General features: G+C 51.6%; 1 protein-coding gene across 4 annotated transcripts; it reads right to left on the reverse strand.

The window, feature by feature from the left end:
• Nucleotides 1-960: 960 nt before the first annotated feature.
• On the reverse strand, nucleotides 961-20,645 carry Aifm3 (apoptosis inducing factor mitochondria associated 3). Of its 4 annotated transcripts, none has more exons than XM_038345278.1 (21): nucleotides 20,611-20,645; nucleotides 20,393-20,479; nucleotides 18,164-18,352; nucleotides 8,750-8,963; nucleotides 8,398-8,507; nucleotides 8,097-8,206; nucleotides 7,974-8,018; nucleotides 7,688-7,784; nucleotides 7,492-7,604; nucleotides 7,003-7,089; nucleotides 6,346-6,437; nucleotides 6,124-6,254; nucleotides 5,897-6,012; nucleotides 5,724-5,795; nucleotides 5,574-5,637; nucleotides 4,971-5,047; nucleotides 4,769-4,886; nucleotides 3,514-3,612; nucleotides 2,693-2,768; nucleotides 2,102-2,206; nucleotides 961-1,315 (listed from the first exon to the last, which is right to left on the reverse strand). In XM_038345278.1, the coding sequence occupies exons 3-21, from the start codon at nucleotides 18,192-18,194 to the stop codon at nucleotides 1,276-1,278; spliced, it is 1,797 nt and encodes a 598-aa protein (XP_038201206.1). In that variant the 5' UTR covers nucleotides 18,195-18,352; nucleotides 20,393-20,479; nucleotides 20,611-20,645; the 3' UTR covers nucleotides 961-1,275. The 4 variants fall into 4 exon arrangements, with proteins under 4 accessions (XP_038201206.1, XP_038201208.1, XP_038201207.1 ...); XM_038345280.1 differs by having other exon boundaries at nucleotides 961-1,122; nucleotides 1,234-1,315; nucleotides 20,393-20,628; XM_038345279.1 differs by adding an exon at nucleotides 18,750-18,940 and having other exon boundaries at nucleotides 20,393-20,628.
• Between the last annotated feature and the right edge of the window lie 298 nt (nucleotides 20,646-20,943).

Below are 20,943 nucleotides of genomic sequence, written 5' to 3' on the forward strand. Positions count from 1 at the left end.
TCCAAAATGAGGTTTCCGGCTTGCAGGCGGCTCCACCGTCCACCTTCTGTTTGCACCCCCCAATCCTGGCCTTCAGTGCTCCCCTCTCCCCCTTGGCGTTATTATTGTCCGGGGCTCTTGGTGGCGGAGAACCTCTGGGATCTCCGTTCCTGTTTCGGAGCAGGAGCTTCATCTATTTCTACATTTGACCCAGGACCTGATGGGCAAGCCCCGCACTTGGCCACACCACGAACCGTGTATTTTAACATGTAGTTTAATGCCAGTTGAATTGTTCCTTCACCTTTGAAATGCGGATTCAGAAAGTTCAGGCAAAAGCTAATTGGTTTTCTAATTTAAACTTGGTTGTATTTTTTTCTTTTTGTGGTAAGCGCTTATAAACGTAAAATAATAAAAGTGAAGTCATGAGCAGCTTCACAATGGCTGTCCTAGCTGTACAAAAGATCATCTAGGGCCGGGCGGTGGTGGCGCACGCCTTTAATCCCAGCACTCGGGAGGCAGAGGCAGGCGGATCTCTGAGTTCGAGGCCAGCCTGGTCTACAAGAGCTAGCTCCAGGACAGGCTCTAGAAACTACAGGGAAACCCTGTCTCAAAAAACCAAAAAAAAAAAAAAAAAAAAAAAAAAAAAAAAAAAAGATCATCTAGGAATACAGAAGACTGGGCAAGTTTTTGAGGGGCTACTGTAATCCAGCTGAGTATTTTTGTTTCTGAGTATATAACAATGAGGTGATATAATAATGGTAATAAAACAGCTCAGATTGCTATGAGGAGCATGGAGTCTGCCTCGGGTCCCAGCTCCTGTCTTTCTTAAGTGGGCAAATACGAAAGCTGCCTCTGGCTTCTTGAAAACAAAACCAGATCTTATGTAGCTCAGTATGGACTCAGACTTCTGCTATTACAGGTATGTCACACCATACCTAACTCTCCCTCGAGTGTTGGCCCAATTACACCGGGACACAGATCTGCAGATACACGTGTTTTAATTTCAAGGTCATGTTGCAGGGTCTTGCTGGGAAGACAGTCCTGAGAGAGGAAACAGACAGAGCCTGTTGTGCCTCTAAAACCAGCTGTCGATGACAGCTGAGGCCTTGGATGGATCATCTTCTGGAGGCAGCAGGAGCCTCTCTGGAGGGGAGGCAGACAGTTGGAGGCAGTCAGTGGGAGGACTCAGATTCCACCCTAGGGGATCCTGGGAAGTTGGTGATTGGCACTTGCCCCCAGAACGCGATCTCTGACCTTGGTGCCCCAGAGGCCTGCCCAAATCCACCGCAGGAGAGCTCAGGATCCTTTCCCTGTGAGCCAAGACATGTCGCCCGTTCTGTAGGAATGAGAGGATGATGAGTCGGGCAGAAGAGGGGAGGTGCCCCATTCTAGGCACCCTGGGCAAATGACTCTCGAAAACAGCAGTGGGGACTGCTATGTGTCACAGCCTGGCACCCAGCAGGGAAATGGACTTGGGCAGGGCAGGAGGGTTCGATAACTGGGCTGGGGGAAGAAAGGCTCAGAAGAGTCAATGGAAAAGACGAGAACACACGTACTTGCTGTGCAGCATAAACAACCTTTGCGAAGGCAAGAGAGAAAAACAGAAGGCCAAAGAAAGCATGTCATTTATCAGGTCTACTCTGGGTCTTGCGGTGTTTCCACCCTAGGATTTACCCCTGTCAGATAGCCTCAGCAACCCTTGGTCTGTCCCTAGTTCCTGGAAGTTCTCTGTACACCATCAAGCTACAGAGGTCTCTCATTGGCACTGTGCTGGTATACATTAATGGCTAGTGTTCAGTGCCTCCCAGACATCATACAGCCCCCACATCTCTGTGTAGGGCATATCCGGGGCATCACTAGCTGTGTTTCTCCTCCTAGCTTAGTACAAAATCGTACTGGTCAGGAGTCCCCGGCTTGGGCTCCATCCCTCGGCACTGGCTCCACTCTGGGGCACACACCTGTTTCCCTTCTGCTCTGTTATCACATCTGCTGCTAAAGCCTACCCAGGAGCCAAGGAAACTAAGTCTACAGGACTGTGGGAGCAACAGGCTGTTATGGGAGCTTGACTAGATCCTACCCAGGACACCCCACACACCCCAAGACCTCCCACACCCACACTCACTCCACTTCCCGCTTCCGGATGGCTCGACCTGAGGCCAGCACCTCAGCCACCTTGGATACAATGGGATCGTAGTTCATGCTGGCCACAGCAATCACTTCGTCACCTCTATAGAGAGAAGGAGCCTGAGCCTGAGGACCACTAGGATGGTCCTTGAAGATCCCAATACTCTTCTGTCCACCTGGGGTGCTGGTAAGCTCTTGTCCAAGAAAACAGATGTCCCGTGCACCCAGCCCTCTATTGATCCCAGTACTGTCAGCTGCACGAGAAAGCTCTGGAAGTTCCAACCCTTGGCACGGTGCAGAGATGGGTCCAGCCTTAGCATCACCCTTCCTCTACCAGTATACCTCTCCTAGTTGTAGAACCCACCCTGGTTTCGACACTTACCCAAAGAACTATCCAGAAGACACAATATTGTTTGACGGTGGAAGGGTTATTACTGCTTCCTCATCTTTGTGATGTTGCCTCCCCAGCTACCCCTCTGCCCTTCACTTCCCTTTAGCCCAGCCCCTCCTGCTTTAGTAGCACTATGGCCATCCATTCCCAATAGCACTCCCGCTGCCCCACGCTCCCATTGCAGCCCATTTCTCTCACTTGGTGTAAAAAGCCACAAACTTCAGCTCTTCCAGATCCCCCTGAATGATGACATCATCGAAGCCTTCTCCATAGCCTGTGGGAGGGTACTCATGTAAATTGGGGAAAGGAACAGTCTTCATAGGCTTCCTACTCTGCCCTCTTAACAACCTCCCTACTCCTGTCCCCCTTGCCCTCTCTTATCTCTGTCTTGCTTTTCCTAGACAGGGTTTCTCTGTGCAGCCCTGGCTGTTCTGGAACTCACTCTGTAGACCAGGCTGGCCTCGATCTCAGAGATCCAGCTGTCTCTCCCTCCTGAGTGCTTGGCCTAAGACATTTGCCACCATTATCTGGGTCCTACTCTCTTTTTTAAACTACATTTATTGTGTGTGTGTGTGTGTGTGTGTGTGTGTGTGTGTGTGTGTCTTCACGCACATGCATATGTGGAGGTCAGAAGACAACTTGCAGGAACTGATTCTCTCCTTCCACTGTGTAGGTCCTGGGGATAAAACTCAGATCGTGAGCTTGGCAGCAAGAACCCTTACCCACTGAACCATCTCACCAGCCCTCTTCTCCTGAGTAGTTGCTAGCCCGCCACCTAAGTCTCAACATTTAGTTCAAATTGTCCTCCAATCCTGATCTTCCATTTTAACCGTCAGACTGCTGGGGTTACGGCACACAGCCACACCTGCACTGCGTCAGCTTGTTTGCCGGTTCTTAGTGCATACTGCACCCAACCCTACAGCTAATCCCAAAGGACCTTCAGGCCCTACCCCCAGCACTGCAGGCTAATCCCCATCCCCATTATGGATTTTAGCTACCCTCTACAGGCTTTTAGTTACCCGCGTAGCGGAGGCTCTTGCCAAACATGGCAGTCCACAGATAGGGCACTGTGTTGATCTCTGCCTCCTGTGCCAGCATGTTCTGAGCTGCTACTCGCCCTGAAAGACCCAGGGTGATTAGAGCCCAATGCTTTCCCTTGCCACCCCAACACTGCCTGCCCACTCTGGGGACCCTTGACAGGTACTGTTGTCATCCAGGACTCCCCCCAAAAAGGCACCATGTTCAGCCTACAGCCCACATTTGGATGCAGTTAACTCGTACAGAGGGAACACGGACCCAAGAGAACCACTTACATTGCTCCTCTTTGATCTGTTGAACATCTGAAAGGCCTACTAGGGTTGCGAACTACTTCACAACTGTGTACACAGAATACTAATCCGACATATCTAACGAGGACGACGACACTGGAGCACAAAGGCCAGAAGGAGAAATGGCAGCCCACACAGGGCCTACGGAGTTAGCACAGGTGGCTTTCCACTTCTGAAGCTCTGCCTGAACTCATAGCTGGATAGATACACTCAAGCTCAGGACAGCCCTAATTATATTTGGCCAAGGAGTAGCCTTTGGCTCCCTATTCTCTAGCCGCAGCTTTAGACCTTGAATTTAAACAGATACTGGGTGGGAGATACCATTATTATCCGTCTTCTAGATATGGTGAAGAGAGAATAAAAGGAAGGCAGATATATGGGGCAAGTGCCCTGTCCAAGACTAGAAATCTGGAGGTCTTTTATAAGGCCTGAAATGGTTAACACACTACTATCTGCGTCTTAGAGATGACAACCATGAGGCTCAGGTAACCTGGTGGCTACCTAATGTTCGCGGAGGCAGTTCCATCAACCCAGACAAGCCTGGGCTACACAGCTGCCTCTAGGGGTTCATAAAGCAACTGAGTGCACAGAAATTACAGCGGTGAGGAGAGACAAGCCCTGAGTGAGAAGCCAGCCTACTAAACAGACCCTTTCTCGAACCCTCTGTGATGGTTCTGGCAAGGGAGAATCCTGCCAAATACATGACCCTGAGAACAAAAAAGGAGAGGACACAGGATTGGAGAGGGCTTTGCCCAGCTAAACGGTATACAGAGGGTCTCTGCAGAGGGGCCACTCGGTGCACTGATCACTGGATGGGGCTTGTTAACAAGCCACCACCTAGCCTTGAACTTAAGACCCCAAATCAACGACCGGGAAATGGGCCTGAAGGTGGCCGAGACCCTAGGATGGCCTTCCAGCCCTTAACTTGCCTCAGGGCTGGCCATACCCTGGGCATGAGCCATCTGCCAGTGTGGGATGTTCACTTTCCGATTGTTCCTCCAGGCAAGAGGAAAGGTAACGGCATCGCCAGCAGCAAACACGCCTGGGACGTTGGTCTGCATCATCTGTGGGGAGAGGACCAGGGCTCGGTGGGTGCTACAGGAGCTCACATGGACCTCCAGCCACGCCCCACCCAGCATCCTGCCCACCTTGTTGACTGGGATGAAACCTCGGGAATCCAGACCAATGCCACTCTGCCTCAGGAAGCCCGTGGCGGGCACCGCACCTAACAGGACAGAAGCCATCCATCCACACTCTGCTCCCACATTTCTCCCGCCTCATCTCTTCCTCCTGCTTACCTGTCTGCCCAGATTAACCACTCACAGGCTACCCACCTGGGTCTTCATGAATCCTTCCCTCTGTGCCCCCATCCGCAGGCTGTCTTTGCATTTAGCCCCAGGAGCTGTCTGCCCCAATATGTGGTATAGAACTCCCTGATGGATATCCACAAGACATGCTTCTTCAACCCTGTGCTGCCATCGTCCAGCTTGGCTCCTCCCCAAACTACTATGTCAGCTGGCACAGGAACCAATCAGAGGCTTATCTGTGTCCTATGTATAAGTTGGTAGCAGTCACCTGCTCCATGAGGCCTGGACTAAATCAGGTCCCTATCTTTCCCAAGGGTCCTGTAAAATGGGTACCACTGGGGTCCCATTTTACAGATGTGGAAAATAAGGCTCAAGTAAGGGTCCAAAGTCACTTGAAAGTGTGTATGGGCAGCTCTGTTCACTAGCGCCTGCTTGTCTACTCACCAATGCCTACCACGCAGACATCTGCCCGCAGAACCTTGCTACTCTTCAGCACCACCTCCTGCAGCTGTGGGGAGGGAGTGGATGAGCAAACGGGCACAGTTCCTGAGCCCAGGAGAGACACAGAGAGCATTAGCAGAAAGAGAAGCCTACCTTGCCCTCCTGAGCCCGCAGCTCCAGCACCTCTGTCTGCATATAGAACTTCACCCGGTTGTTTTCAAACATCTGTACAAGCAAGCAGGCACACGGACAGTGGGTGAGACTATGGCCTGGGGCTAGGCTAGTCAATCAGGGTGTGCACAGGTCAGGCACTGGCACAGGCTCACCTTCATAAGGGCACGACCAACACGTTCCCCTAGGAACCTCCGGAAGGGTGTCTCCTCCAGCTCCACCACAGACACTGAGTGGGCCTTCTCAGTCAGATAGGCAGCCACCTCCATCCCTGGGTGATAGGCAGGGGTGGCAAGGCTGGCACTCTGACACCGAGGACCAGCACATACTGGGGACTGGCCATGGTGGCTAAGCACCACACACATCCCTTGAAGCTACTCACCCAGGAAGCCCGCTCCCACCACAACAGCATTGCGGCCACGGGCAAGCCGCACCACACGATTGGCATCCTCAGGGGTGCGGATAGTGAACACATTCTCCACATCTTTGCCTTTGCAGTTCAGGGTCTTAGGGCTAAGATTAGTATTAGTATTAGTGAGGGCCTCCCATCCTAGCTGATGCCCAGCTACCGAGTGGCTGGTAAAGGCAGGAGACATTCACCTACCTGCTTCCTGGTGCCAGCAGCAGCTTGCTATACTCCAGCTTGAAGCCATCCTTGAACACAGCCTTCTTATTTCTCACATCCACTGTGACCACCTGTAGCCCCCATGGGCAGAGAGAGACCTTGCCACAGGCTTGGGCCTTGCTGCTCACTTCTGAGTTCCAAGATCCCTTGAACCCAGAAGTTGGGCTCCTGGGCAGCAACCGCAGGGCAGTGCCCCAGTCTGGGCTCCTTTATTTCAACTCCAGGCATCCACTAACCCCTCAAAGCTGTCTCTACACTTCTAAGTCCCACCAGGCTCTCTTGTCTAAACTGGGGTCAGACCATCTCCTCTGCCCACCCTGCCAGTAAGAAGGCTCAGCGCTGGTCCCAGGCCTGGACAAAGGGCTGAGCAATCATCACACCTCAGGGGTACACATGGCCTCGTGTCATTTCTGGTTCCTTTGAAGCTCTCTCCTCTTTTGTTTGTTTGTTGTTGTTGTTGTCATCGTTCAGGGTTTCTCTGTGTACCCCTGGCTGTCCTGGAACTAGCTTTTGTAGACCAGGCTGGCCTCGAACTCACAGAGATCCACCTGCCTCTGCCTCCTAAGTGCTGGGATTAAAGACGTGTACCAACCAGTGAAGCTTTCTCTTTACCCGTTTCCACCCTTCCCCTCATACCTGGGCTTCAGTGAGCATCTCGATGCCATAGGCCCGGAAGAACTCTTTCGGCCTCAGGGCCAGCTGTTCAGGCTGTGCATCCAGGGACTGGGGAACATGGTCACAAGTCAAGTCCAGATGGTGACTACTCCATTTCCTTTTTACTTACTTACTTACTTATTTATTTATTTATTTATTGAGACAGGGTCTCAGTTTGTAGCTCTGGCCGGCCTGGAACTAGCTATGTAGATCAAACTCACAGAGATCTACCTGCTTCTGCCTCCCAAGTACTATAGAGGACAAAGAGCCAGGAAGGGTGAGGTCATTCTGGGTCACATGGGGGCTATAAGACAGAACTCAAGAAACCCAGATCTCTTGGGAGTACCACAGACAAGCCTGGAAGACCGGAGAAAATAGTCAGCTCGACCTCCAAATAGTGCCAGGCAAGGCTCTACATGGATGCGACAGGGACCTGGAGGAATAAGTGTCCAGGTACTGCCCCATTCCCACCTTGCTGAGCTTGGCCCGGTCATAGGGCAGATGTCGATCCAGTGTGCAAAGGACGATGCGGTCTGAGAAGCCCTCTTGCCTCAGTGTCTCTGCACACACCAGGCCAGCAGCACCTGAGGGACAGGAGCATAGGCCACGGCCAAGGGCTCTTCCCCCCTCCACGTTTCCCCTTTCCTTCATCACCCCCAACACCAACCTGCACCCACTATGAGCACATTGGTGCTACTGCTGTGGCCAGCACTTGGAGAGATACACTTGGCCATCACCTTTGTCCTTCGCTGCAGCTGCAGGGCCTGGGAGTGGTGGGAGGGGGAAGCTTGGTTCCTGAAGCTCCAGCCCAGCCTCATCTCCCCCTGCAAATCCTCATCCCATCCCACACCAGACTCGCTTCCACCACAGGGCTTTGGAACATGCTCTTCTCTAGCCGAGACATCCTCCCAACCTATTCCAAACCCTTCCGTCAAACCCGAGTCACCCTGTACCTGCTTGCTTGCCCGAACAGTCACCTTCTCCTTCTCGATCTTCACCTGGGAGGACAGCACAGCATCAGCACCAAACTCTGCGACGCTTCAGTCCTGACTCCATGCCACAGGTTTCCAACCTACCTGGAACTTATGCAGACTGTCCAGGCCTGGGAAGTCCTCTAGGTCCCCAGTACTGATGTTGAAGCAGGCACCATGCCAGGGGCAGCGCACACGTCCCCGGGACAGAACACCTAGAAGAGGCAAATGAATACCAGGCTAGAGCCATGCCCAGAGACTGTTCTCTAGGGCTCCATGGGTACTGGATCCTACTGAACCCCCCCCCCCCAGGAGACAAACGGATGAGGGGCCTGGGGCCTGCAGGAATCCCTATATAGGCATGGATGGTCGTATCACACTTCCCACGTACCCTGCCTTTGCTCACCTTTAACCAGAGGTGCTCCATAGTGGGGACACTTATGGCCCAGGGCGTGGAATTCCCCATTGTCTTTCACCAGCAACACCTTCCCCCAGCCCAGCTCCACTTCCCGCATCCTGGGAAGGAGTTGTGTTCAGTTAGAGGTCAAGCCAGAAGCCAGTCGCGTCCTCCTGTAAGCACCTCCTCCCAGGGTCCAGTCTTTGGCACACCCAGAGCGGCAGAAGCAAAAAGGCTGCACCCAGGGTGTCAAAGGCCACAGTCCCTTTCAGACCACGGCTTCAGCCCGACCCCTCAGGTGTGGCCTCGCCCACGCCCACCACCTCAGGCCCCGCCACCACCCTCGCAGCCCAGCACCCACTGGCCATTCTCGAGGTCCTTGACATGGCAGACAGTAGCCTCCACACAGTCCTGGGGGCTGGGGTAGGGCTGCGCGGTGGGCAGGCGCTCTTCGGCATGGAAGTGGCGTGCTGTGCCATTGCCCTGGTAAGCCCGGGGGCTGCCCTTTCCGCTGGCGGACAGCTCCTCCTTGCCCCGCTCTTTCTCTGGCAGCACCACTTCAATCTTGAGTTCCACTATGGACAAAGCAGCCATGAGCCCTAACTGGACCAGCTCTGTTCCCAGCCCACAGGTCAAGCAGTGGCCAGCAAGAGATAAGCCGACTGCAATTCGCTTTTCTGTGCTTTCTTCTTGGTGAAGAACCCAGAGACTCAGGCCAGGCTAGCACTCCACACCAAGCTACAGCCAGCCCAGAAACTTCTATTTTTCCAATGACAAGACTAGTGAAGGAGCCCTGAACACAGCTCTTCACACCAGAGCTGCTTCCTCCAGGAATCGGGAGGAAAGAACCTGCATGCCTCACTCATCTATCTGAAGATAGGCAAAGACGACATCCCTGCTTGAAGACACACTTGCAGCTCAATTCACAGCTAGTGTATCTGGGCAAGGAGAAGCGGAGTTCACTGGTGACAGTGGCTCCACTGGTGACACTCCAGAGGCTGAACAGGACTTTCATGAGTCCCAGATCAGCCGAGAAAACAAAGTGAGCTGGACGGTGGTGGCGCACGCCTTTAATCCCAGTACTCGGGAGGCAGAGGCAGGCGGATCTCTGAGTTCGAGGCCAGTCTGGTCTACAAGAGCTAGTTCCAGGACAGGCTCTAGAAACTACAGGGAAACCCTGTCTCGAAAAACAAAAAAAAACAAAAAACAAAAAAAAACAACAACAAAGTGAGACCCTACATCAAAAAACAAGAAGGCTGGGGTGGGGACAAGAATCACGGTCCTTGGAACTTTCCCATTAGCTTTGAATATGTTTTGCCATGTTTTGGGGTTTTGTTTGTTTTTTAGACAGTCTCATCTAGCTGGACTATACACTATATACTATAGCCTCGTAATCAATATATCACTGAAGACATCATTGAATTCTTGATCCTCCTGTTTCGCCTCTCAAGCGGTATGATCGCAGGTAGACACTACCTATTCCAGCTTGGAAAGTTTATTCTTTTCAAAATTAAAAATAAAAAAAAAATGACTGCCTAGGGCTGGAGAGTTGGCTCAGTGGTTAAGAGCACTTCTTGCTGCTGCATGGGACCCGGGTTCAATTCCCAGTGCCCACATGGAGGCTCACCACTTCCTCAGGCACCAGGCATGAACATGGTGCAAAGATGTACACTTCGACAGAGAGAATAGTAGAAGTAAATCTAAAAGGAAATGGTGTCTATTGCATAGTGAACAGAGCTCACGAGGCACACTCAGGCTCTAGATTCCGTCCTCAGAACCGCAGTAATAACAGTAAGAACAATAAATCAATTGTTTAAAAGCCAGAACAAAGCAGAGTAGTGTACACCTGTGATCCCTAGTAGGTGAAGCCAGGAGGGTCAGGAATTTAAGGTCCTCCTCAGACACAGAATGAGTTGAATCCACCCTGCGGGGGAAGTGTACTCAGGGCATGGCACACCTTAGTGGCAGAATGACTTAGCAGAGGTGAAACCTGGAATCAACGTCCTTAATACCACACAAAGCGAGGTAAAGTACAGGATATGATTTCAACTTCTTTAACTCTAAAAATTTTTTAAATAATTATTTACTTATGTATGTGGATGTTTTATGTATGTGTTTGTCTGCACACCAGAAGAGGGCATTGGATCCCATGTGACTACAGTTAGAGACAATCTGCCGTGTGAGTGCCAGGGATTGAACCTGGCTCCTCTGGAAGAGCAGCCAGTGTTGGCCCACCTCTTCAGTCCCTTATACATGCTTTAAAAATTATTTATGTATATGGGTGTTTTGCCTGCATGTATGTCTAGGCACCATGTGTGAGCCTGGTAGTCACGGAGACCAGAAGAGAGCAATAGATTCTTCTAGATCTGGAGTTACAACCAGTTAGGAGCTGCCATGTGGGAACTGGGAATCAAACCTGGTTCTTCTGGGAGAGCAGCCATCTCTCCAACCCCAGTTTCAATTTTCCTCTCTCTCTCTCTCTCTCTCTCTCTCTCTCTCTCTCTCTCTCTCTCTCTCTCTCTCTCTCTCTCTCTCTCTCTCTCTCGGTTTTGTTTTGTTGAGACTGGGTTTCTCTGTGTAGCCCTGGCTGTCCTGGAATTCACTCTGTAGACCAGGCTGACCTCAAACTCAGAGATCCGCCTGCCTCTGCCTCCCGAGTGCTGGATTAAAGACGTGCACCACCACTGTGTGGACTTCAACTTTTGGTTTGTATTGGTTTGGTTTTTCAAGACAGGGTTTCTCTGTGTGTAGCCCTTCAACTTCATTCTATAGCTATGTCCATCGGTTTGGAATTCATTCAGCATTTACCAGACCCCAGGTGGTTGATGTCTCTGTGGACAGGGTCTGGAGCCCTGACAGTGAAGCCACCGAGGGTATGTATGGCAGCACAGAGACGCAGGCCCATGGCTAGCATGCAGAGGCTGTACAGTGTCTGTGGGGCCTACACCAGGACAGCAGGAGGAGGTAGCGGTAGACTGGCATTTTCTTTAAACTTTTCTGCATTTCCCGAAATCCCCATGAAATGCCTGGGGTATTTTTTTTTTTAATTACAAGGGAACAATAAACAGAATTTTGAGCAGCCATAATCCGGTCTCCTGGGCTGTTACAGTAGGGAGGAGGCCGGGGAGGAGGAAGCTAAGCCCCCCAGCATGAGCTAGGGCGGGAGCAGGTGGCTCCTCTTTCCAGCCCCCCAGGCATCAAAGCTTTCTTTTCTGCTTTTACCTCTGAACCCTTTGACCTCAGACCTGACACCCCAGAAACAAAGGTTACAAGGACCAGCATGGCTGCTGAGTCACACTGCCTGGCCCATGTTTGTACTTATTGCTGCCCGGGACCCCCATCCCTCCAACGGTGGCTCGCTCACACTCAGGTACAGTTCCCATGGTTTCATCCTCCTGCTCTGTATGGGTTCTTGATCTTTGCATGCTGGGTCAAGTCCCCCTCCACATCCAGGCATCCCAGCCTCCCACTCAGGCCCAGCTATTGCAGGGGAAAGAGGCAGACAGCAGACTGGACATGGTGGAGAGGACACAGCCACACTGCAGAGGCTGTCACGTGGGCGTGGGGACTAACACACTTTATGTAATGGTGTTAGAATGTTTTTGGAAGAATTAAGAAGAAAAATATGTCAGGCTCAGCTGACATCAGCCGTGAGAGCTGTGGGAGTCCACAGGAACAGCCTGGCAGGGGTGCAGAGAGCCTCCAAGCCAGGCTGTTAGTCTTTCCTCCTTCCAGAAAGCTCCAAGACATGCTCACTGACATTCTCTTGGAACGTCGTTAAGTCAGGAGAAGCAGCAAATGGAAGGCTAGTTGGAGGACTCTGCTCACCCACAGAGCCAGGCTGACCCCAGTCCCATGAGCCATCAGCCCCCAGACACTATCATCGCCTCCTGGGCCTCAAGATACTTGATTCACAAAATGAGAGGCCAGGCTATGGTAGAGACCATTGATGGGGTCACACTTAGCTCTGTCTCCAGCATCACAGGAGAGGGACACACTGTCAGGAGTAGTGACTGACACCTGTAATTGCAGCACTTGGGAGCCTGAGGTAGAAAACTGTCATGCGCTCTGGGCTAGCCTGGGCTTCATAGTGAATTCTGGGTGAGCCTGGGTTATCATGTGAGACCCTGTTTTAAGAAGGGGCTAGGAAGGAATGAAGGGCACCTGCCCATTTGCTGATGATGTATGTAACAAGAACAAAAATTCCATTTTTGAAACTGCAGTACTGGTTTCCAGGTCTTTTATTTGTTGGGTTTTTGTGCCAGGGATTGAACCAGAGCCTCTCACACGTTCAACACTCACTCTGCTACTGAGCTACACACATAAGCCCTGGCAAGAGAGATCTGTCAACTAGCTTTGATCTTTCCTGACAGACATGGTAAAAAGCAAATGCCTAATAAAAGGCAGATAGGTCGGGCTGTGGTGGTGCACGTCTTTAATCCTAGCACTCTGGAAGCAGAGGCAGATCTGTGAGTTGGAGGCCAGCCTGGGCTACAGAGTGTGTTCCAGGACAGGCTCCAAAACTACAGTGAAACCCTGGCTTGAAAAACCAACAAAACAAAACAGGCAGCTAGACAAACCAAGAGAATTGTACTTCCTATTAGTTTCTTTTTAATAGTGTGTGGACGGACACTCAGGACAGGGGAGATGTCTGTTTGTGCATGCTTTAATAGTCATCTGTGTGTGCATGCTTTAATAGTGTGTGCTGGGCACTGAGGACGGGGAGACGTCTGTGTGTGCGTGCTTTAGGGAATATGGGGGATGTACATACATGTCTGTATGTGTATGTGAAGGCCAGGAGCTAGTGTCAGGAATCTTTCGGTCACTTTCCATCTCTCCTCCTCTCTCTCTCTTTTGAGACAGACTCTTCCACTGAACCCAGGCTTCAGTGACTGGCTACCTGGTTACAATGGCCTGTCTCCTCCAACCCCCAATACTAAGGGGTATGAACCACCACATCTGGCTTTCATGTGGGTCCTGAGGATTCGAACCCAGGCCCTGATGCTTGTGTAATGGGTATGTTATTTACTGAGCCATCATCTCAGACTACTTTCTACCAGTTCTGACATAGGGAAGCAACTGGCTTAAAGTCTTAGGAAGAATAAAGAAGTGCCAGACATGATGTTGGGTACCTTTAACCCCAGTACTCAGGAGGAAGGGGCAGGCAGATCTTTGTGAGTTCAAAGGGAGCCTGGTCCACTGCGCAAGTTCCGGGCCAACCAGGGCTACACTGAGAAACCCTGTCCCAAGAACAAAGACCCTCCAGAACACGACAGGAAAGACTCGGGAAATGCCGACAACACTAAGACACAGCCCTGAGGAGCAGCAAAGGTTTTCTATGTTCACGATCCCTGACTTCAAACTCTACTACAGAGCTACAATACTGAAAACAGCCTGGTACTGGCATAAGAACAGACAGGAGGACCAATGGAACTGAACAGAAGACCCAGATATTAATCCACATACCTACAAACACCTGCTTTTTGACAAGGAAGCAAAAAATATCAAATGGAAAAAAGAAAGCATATTTAACAAGTGGTGCTGGCATAACTGGATATCCAACATGTAGAAGAATGAAAATAAACCTATATCTATCACCATACGCAAAACTCAACTCCAAATGGATCAAAGACCTCAACATAAAACCAGCCACACTGAACCTTATAGAAGAAAAAGTGGGAAGTACACTTGAATGCATTGGCACAGGAGACCACTTCCTAAATAGAACCCCCAGCAGCACAGACACTAAGAGAAACAATTAATAAATGGGACCTCCTGAAACTGAAAAGTTTCTGTAAAGCAAAGGATACGGTCAACAAGACAAAACGACAGCGTACAGAATGGGAAAAGATCTTCATTAACCCCACATCAGACAGAGGTCTGATCTCCAAAATATGCAAAGAACTCAAGAAATTGGACACCAAAAGAACACATAATCCAATTTTAAAAAAATGGCGTACAGACCTAAACAGAGAACTCTCAACAGAGGAATCTAAAATGGCTGAAAGACACTTAAAGAAATGTTCAACATCCTTAGTCATCAGAGAAATGCAAATCAAAACAACTCTGAGATTCCATCTTACACCTGTAAGAAAGGCCAAGATCAAAAACACTGATGACAACTTATGCTGGAGAGGTTGTGGGGAAAAGGAACACTTCTGCATTGCTGGTGGAAATGCAAGCTGGTACAACCCTTTTGGATGTCAGTGTGGTGATTTCTCAGAAAATTATGAAACAACCTTCCTCAAGATCCAGCAATACCACTTTGGGGTATATATCCAAAGGATGCTCAATCATAACTCAAGGACATGTGCTCAACTATGTTCATAGAAGCTTTGTTTATCATAGCCAGAACCTGGAAACAACCCAAATGCCCCTCGCTCAAAGAATGGATAAGGAAAATGTGGTACATTTACACAATGGAGTACTACACAGCAGAAAAAAATAACGACATCTTGAAATCTGCAGGAAAATGGATGGAGCTAGAAAACATTATTTTGGGTGAGGTAACGCAGACACAGAAAGACAATTATCACATGTACTCACTCATAGGTGGTTTTTAAACATAAAGCAAAGAAAACCAGCCTACAAACCACAATCCCAGAGAGCTTAGACAACAACGAGGACACTAGGAGAGACTTACATAGATCTAATCTACATGGGAAGTAGAAAAAGACAAGGTCTTCTGAGTAAATTGGGAGCATGGGGACTTTGGGGGAGTGTTGAAAGGGAGGGGAGAGGCAGGGAAGGGAGCAGAGAAAAATGTAGAGCTCAATAAAAATCAATTAAAAAAAGTTTTCTACATGCACTGGTCTCATCATAGCCCCTGCTGACTGCTGCTGAATGCCAACATCCCACATGCATGCCCACATCCTGAAACTTTCTGAGCCTCATCTCTGACTGGAGCCTGAGCCTGTGGCTGCAACCCAGAATCCACCTCAGAGAGGAAGGAACACAATCACACCTGCGAGTGCTTCATGCCAGGCTCAGAGGCTGGCACAGCCACCCCATTTTCTACATGAGAACATGGCGGACTAGAGAGGGGGTATCAGGCCCTGGTCACACAGGTAGGAGGTTAAAAAGCCCAACTTTTACCATTGTCTCTGAGTAGTAAGTCTACGGTCTCAAAGCCACTTTGAGACCAGCCAGAGAAACACAGTAACATTCTGGGGAAAGGGAAAGACAGATGTAGCCAGCTGTTAAAGTTTCCCACCACCACCACAAAGCCACCCACAGCCAGACCTTCACCAGGATAAAATGTGTCCGCTCAAGTTGTGAGCCAAGATCAATTTCTCTTCCTTTAAAATACAAAGCTTTAAAAACATAAACTGGGTGTGATGAGCAGGGTCTGCGAGCCCAGCCTGTGGGAGGCTCACAGCACTGGGCTGGCTTCGTCTATACAGTGAATTCTATGTCATTGAGGGCTACATAGTACAACTCTGTCTTTTTTTAAAAGGGGGGGGCACTGAGCCAGGCAGTGGTGGCTCAGGCATTTAATAGCAGCACTTGGAAGGCAGATGCAGGCAAATCTCTGTGAGTTTGAGGCCAGCCTGGTCAACAGAGCTAGTTCCTGGACAGGCTCCAAAGCTATAGAGAAACCCTGTCTCGAAAAACAAACCCAAAACAAACAAATCAAAAACCAAAAGGGGTGGGGTGGTAGCTCAGAGGTCAAGAGTATTTGCTGCTTTTGCAGAGGACCCAGGTTTGATTTCCAGCACCCACACCACGGCTTACAACTAACCACCAGTAACTCCAGTTTCAGGAGTTAGACGCCCTCTTCTGGCCTCCACAGGCACTGCACACATGCTATGCACTTCCATACATGCAAGCAAAACACATAAAATAAAAAGATCCAGGCATGGTGGTGCACACCTTTAATCCTAGCACTCAGGAGGCAGAAGCAGGTGGATCTCTGAGTTCAAGGCCAGCCTGGTCTACAGAGCAAGTTCCAGGACAGCCAAGGCTGCTACACAAAAATCAAATAAGTAAATAAATAAATAAATAGATCCTTTTTTAAAAAAGCAAGCAAACAAACAAAACAAAAGCAGAGCTAGAGTACATACTGCTCCTCCAGCGCCCAAATCAGGTGGCTCCCAACAGCCTAAAACCCTCTCCAAGGGGTTTGTGCACCTGCACTTATGTGCACACGCAAGCACACCCACACACCCACCCCACCCCACCTACTCTACCCAATTTAAAATAATAAAAATAAGTTTAAAAAAATCAAAAAGGAACTATGGCTATAGCTTAGTTGGCAAAGTGTTTGCCTAGCATTCCCAAAGCCTGCGTTCTATACCTAGTACTAAACATAACTAACGGTTAATGGTACAGTCATGTAATTCCAGAATTAAGGGAGTGGAGGTAGGAGAATCACAAGTTCAAGATCATCCTCAACTCCATAAAGAGTTCTGAGGCCATCTTGGGATATATGAGCTCTTGTCTTAAAAATAAAAAGTCAGAAACAAAGCAGCAGGCAAGGGATGGGTCAGGGGACAATGGCTAGCTCTAAATCTGAAGTCTGCGAGTCAGGGGTCCCTGGTTAGGCCAGCTCTTTGGGGGTTATTTAAAAGAAACTATAGATGATATCTTGTTTCTTTGGGCTCTTGCTAGCCAAGCAGTCCCACAGGTACCCAGTATGTGACTCACGTGGAATCTTGCTGGCACATCCCTGTCCACTCCAAGAAGGGGGACAAAGATAATGGGTACCTGTGGCAGAGGCTGAGGGACCTGGTACAGACTCAGGCAAGGAAGGATAGTCCCCACCACCACCACCAGTGGTCACAGCTCTGCCTCCTCCCCCAGGTCCTACCACAGACCCAAGAAAGGGAGAAAAGTCTTCTGAGTCCCAAGGTAACCGAGCTGCTGGGTATCAGGTAAGGAGAGCTACACAAGCTGGCAGAGTGAGCCAGCCAGGGCAAGCTGGGCAGGGTGGGTGGAACACTGCCTGGGCTCTGAAGCCCTCAGGTTCTGCATTCTGTCATGGCGACAGGTCCTGATTCCTGGAGGTTATGACTAGGGAAGAAGGAATGTGTGGACTCGGGGAGAAACGCAAAGACATGAGTCTGGTGTTGGGGCAAATCCCAAGTCCTCTCCTTCCTACCTCAGAATGACCCTATCTGGCTGGGGCTTCTAGGGCTCGGTAGGGCCAGGATTGCCTATATTAATGGAGAGGAGAAAGGGCACAATGGTGCATGCCTTTAAGCCTAGCACTTGCACAGCACAGGCAGGAGGATATCTGTAAGTTTGAGACCAGCCTGGTCTACATAGTGAGACCCTGTCTCAAAAAACAAAAACTCAAATAGACAAAAACAAAAACAACAACAACAAAAAAGAAATGAAGAAACAGAAAAAGGAAATGAGGCCCAGAGATGACATCGGCTATCACAGCGACGGGGTGAAGACACCCGCCCATCATACCCTACCAGCCTCTTTGAGAGGTCAGTGTCCAGGTCCATTTTGCAGAGAGGGAAACAGCCTCACACTGTGGCTAAGAATATTCCTGGAGCCTTTCTTCTCGAGCGATGGAGCAAGTAGCCCCTTCTCCAACCTTCCAGACTCCACTTTCTAAGAGGGATCGACTGTGTTCCCCACCACCAACACACAAAGCCCCAAATAAAGAGGGGCCGCCATGGGAGAGTCCAAGAGAGCCTTCCTAGGCCTTCACCCCTCTTGCCTACAGCGCATTAACATTCTGGGCTCCTGCCTAGCCTGACCTACTTTGGAGGTTGGTGGAGTGCAGAGAGGGAGGGGGAAGCTGTCAGAGAAGGGGAGGTACCTGGCTTGGGCTTGGAGAAGCAGCCGCCCATGGTGAATGGCTTGAGATCTGGCCTGGCTGGCGGGAGCACAGATGGCAGGCTGTCCGGCTGTCCGGCTGTCCAAGGTCTACGATGTCCCCTGCAGGACTGGACCCCCTGTGGTCCTCAGAGACGCTGGAGCTGCCATGCCAGCTGGACAGCTCTAGGGCCTGCAGGTGAGAGGGGACATTGGTGCAGGTGTGGGTAGAGTCAGAGGCATCTTTGGTGGCAGCGGGGAGGGGAGTCCTGGAAGAGCTCAGAACTTGGATGTGGGTACTCTGAAGCATCTGTCTCCCTTTGAGGTTTCCAGGCATAGCAACCTCACACTCCCCTTATCTCAGTGCCCTAGTGTCTGTCACTCTCCATGTAGCGGACAGCTGCAGAGACCTGACCCCCGACTTCCCCTTTCTCCCCCAGGAGAGACTCTGGGACTCTCCATTTCCCTAGGAAAGTCCTCCAAGTCTGCACCAAACCCTAGGAACCAGAGTCCCTCTTCCTCCAACGGGAATGATAGGGTCTTGTCCCAGTCTTGGCCACTACCCTGACTACCAACCCCTAGTCACCTACCTCCTTCCAAGGGAGTCACTGCTCCTTGCTCCCAGCCCAGCAATGGAGACAGACTACTGGGCCTTGGACCGCAGGGCAGGAAGGGCCAGGGTCCAGGAGGGTCCGGCCCTCCTTCTAGCGTGAGTTGTGGCCAGGAGGGGGCTGTGGGTGTGGGGCTAGGCCAAGCCACTGGTCCCCAGGGAAACCCAGCTCTGTGGGGAAAAGAGCGGGCAGCCAGCCCAGGACTGATGGGGTTGGGGAAGAGAGAGACGGACCGCACAGCTCTGCCCTGTGCCCAGCAGTGATCAGTGCCCCACCCCCGACGCTGGCTGTGCACTGCCGAGGTCACGCCCCACAGAAGGTAAAAAGACTGCGGTCCCAGGTCTCATCACGGTCAAGCAGCAGATAGGGTATCTGTGTGGTCCCCCATGCCCCACCCTAATAACTCCTAAGATGAGCAGAGGTCCCCAGATCACTCTAAGATCACTTAAACTGGAGGCCAAGAGTACTTGGTAAACAGATCACTGCGGCCACGTGTCCTCCTGCACAGGTGGGCCTTTGGAAGAGGTGGACTCTGGAAGGCTCAGGACAAAGGTGTAACTACCCTGTTTACAACTGACCTTTCCACATTCTACCCGCAGTCAGGCCCACTCACCTCACCTAGAAATTCTTCTTCAAGTCTACACTACAGGGGTGCTGAGACTCACTTTGTTTGCCCAGACCCCAAGAAGGGACTGGGGACCAAGAAGGAAGGAAAGGCCCAGTCAGTGCTGGTCCCTGATGGTAGCAGCAATACAGGTGAGGATGAACCCAAAATCAAGTAGGTGTGCCCTTCCCCCCTTGTCACCAAGGCATGTCTAAAAAACTCAGTTGCCAGTTGCCCTGCTTGCCCTCTTCCTGGGAACCAGAGAGCCCTTTCCGAGGTCCTGGTTTCCCCTGTGCCTAACTCGGCCCACCTCCTTCCTGACTGGTTTTAGACCTCACCTGTTTGGGCCTGAGGTCCTACAAACAGACTGACTTTTGACCCTGGGGTCCAAGCCAGCTGTTCACTCCCTTACCAGGTGCCCAGGAGTTTACTGGGGGGGGGGGGGGGGAGGAGGGAGGGGGGGGGGGGGCGGGGCTTGCGGGAAATTTGGTGGGGACAAGGCCTTCCACCTATGATGTGCTAGGCCAGCTTGGGGCCAGCCATCCCAACTCAAAGACAAAGTTCCTTAGGCCTGAAGGGAGAGACCTCTGCATTTTTGCTGCCCAGAAAAGTTCTAACACTGCCTGCTACACACTTCGCATTGTAAGCTTGCATCCATGTCCCAAGAACTCCAGCAACCTGAAGCAGGTTCTGAGTTACCCCACCTCACAGAGGTTCCCCGGTCCTCCGCATGACCCCCAGGACCCCCCTGGAAACAGGCCAGCCCGAAACCTCCTTCTTTTGCCCATCCAGGTCCCTCTCTTCGCTCCTGGTGTGTGTTGAGTGGGAGGTCGGGTTTTTTCCTGCTTAGCCTAGGCCCTCTTGTGATTTCAGGTGCCCTGGGGACTGCTGCCTTGGAGCGTCTCAGCTTGTGATTCACATTTAGGGGGGTGGGTGCTGACGCCAACGTCCTGTCCACTCTCCCTGCCTTGGCACGTGCAATTTCCTCGGTCTGGGAAGCCTTTTCCAGCACCCTTACCGGCTTCTTTGCGACTCTCTTGCCAAACGCAGCCGACAACCAACCGACCAGCACAAGGTGGGGGACTCCAGACAGCCGAAAGGGGTGCTGGGGAGCAGCAGCAAGGATCGGGGTCGCTCCAGCCTCCTGAGTGCCCCACTCGGCCGCCAGGGTACAGATGGGCTAGCGCTCAAGGCGAGGGCGCGGGGCGCGTGCGGGACAGAGCCAGGCGCGCTCACCTGGCTCGGCGGACGCGGGCGGGCGGGCAGGAGCTCGGGATCCGAGCCCGGCTGCGGCCGGCCTGCAGGGCGGAGCGGGCGGGGGCGGGGCTGGCGCTGCGGCTACACTGCGGGCCCCGAGCCCGAGGCGTCCGCCCCGCCCCGCAGCAAAGTAGGGTCAACGGCAAGCTTCCAGCCACCTGCCGAGAGGGAGAAAGAGACGTCAGCCAGGCTGCACATAAGTCACCCCGAGACCTCCCCAGAGACACTGCGCACAGGGTGTGGGTCGCCAAACCATCCTTGTTCGGCGGGGGCCGGGTGGAGGTTAAATTTCTAGATGAAATGTCGTCCCGG

This window comes from Arvicola amphibius, chromosome 10, assembly GCF_903992535.2.
Source record: "Arvicola amphibius chromosome 10, mArvAmp1.2, whole genome shotgun sequence".
In the NCBI taxonomy this organism is placed as follows: domain Eukaryota; kingdom Metazoa; phylum Chordata; class Mammalia; order Rodentia; family Cricetidae; genus Arvicola; species Arvicola amphibius.

What these genes read in the sequence shown, in the direction of transcription:
- Aifm3 (XM_038345278.1), bottom strand. Translation starts at nt 18,194, where the DNA reads ATGGGCGGCTGCTTCTCCAAGCCCAAGCCAG. An exon ending in GTTTCATCCCAGTCAACAAG is followed by an intron (nt 4,887 to 4,970) that starts GTGGGCAGGATG and finishes CTCTCCCCACAG; the next exon opens with ATGATGCAGACCAACGTCCC. An exon ending in CAAGAGCCTCCGCTACGCGG is followed by an intron (nt 2,769 to 3,513) that starts GTAACTAAAAGC and finishes ACCCTCCCACAG; the next exon opens with GCTATGGAGAAGGCTTCGAT.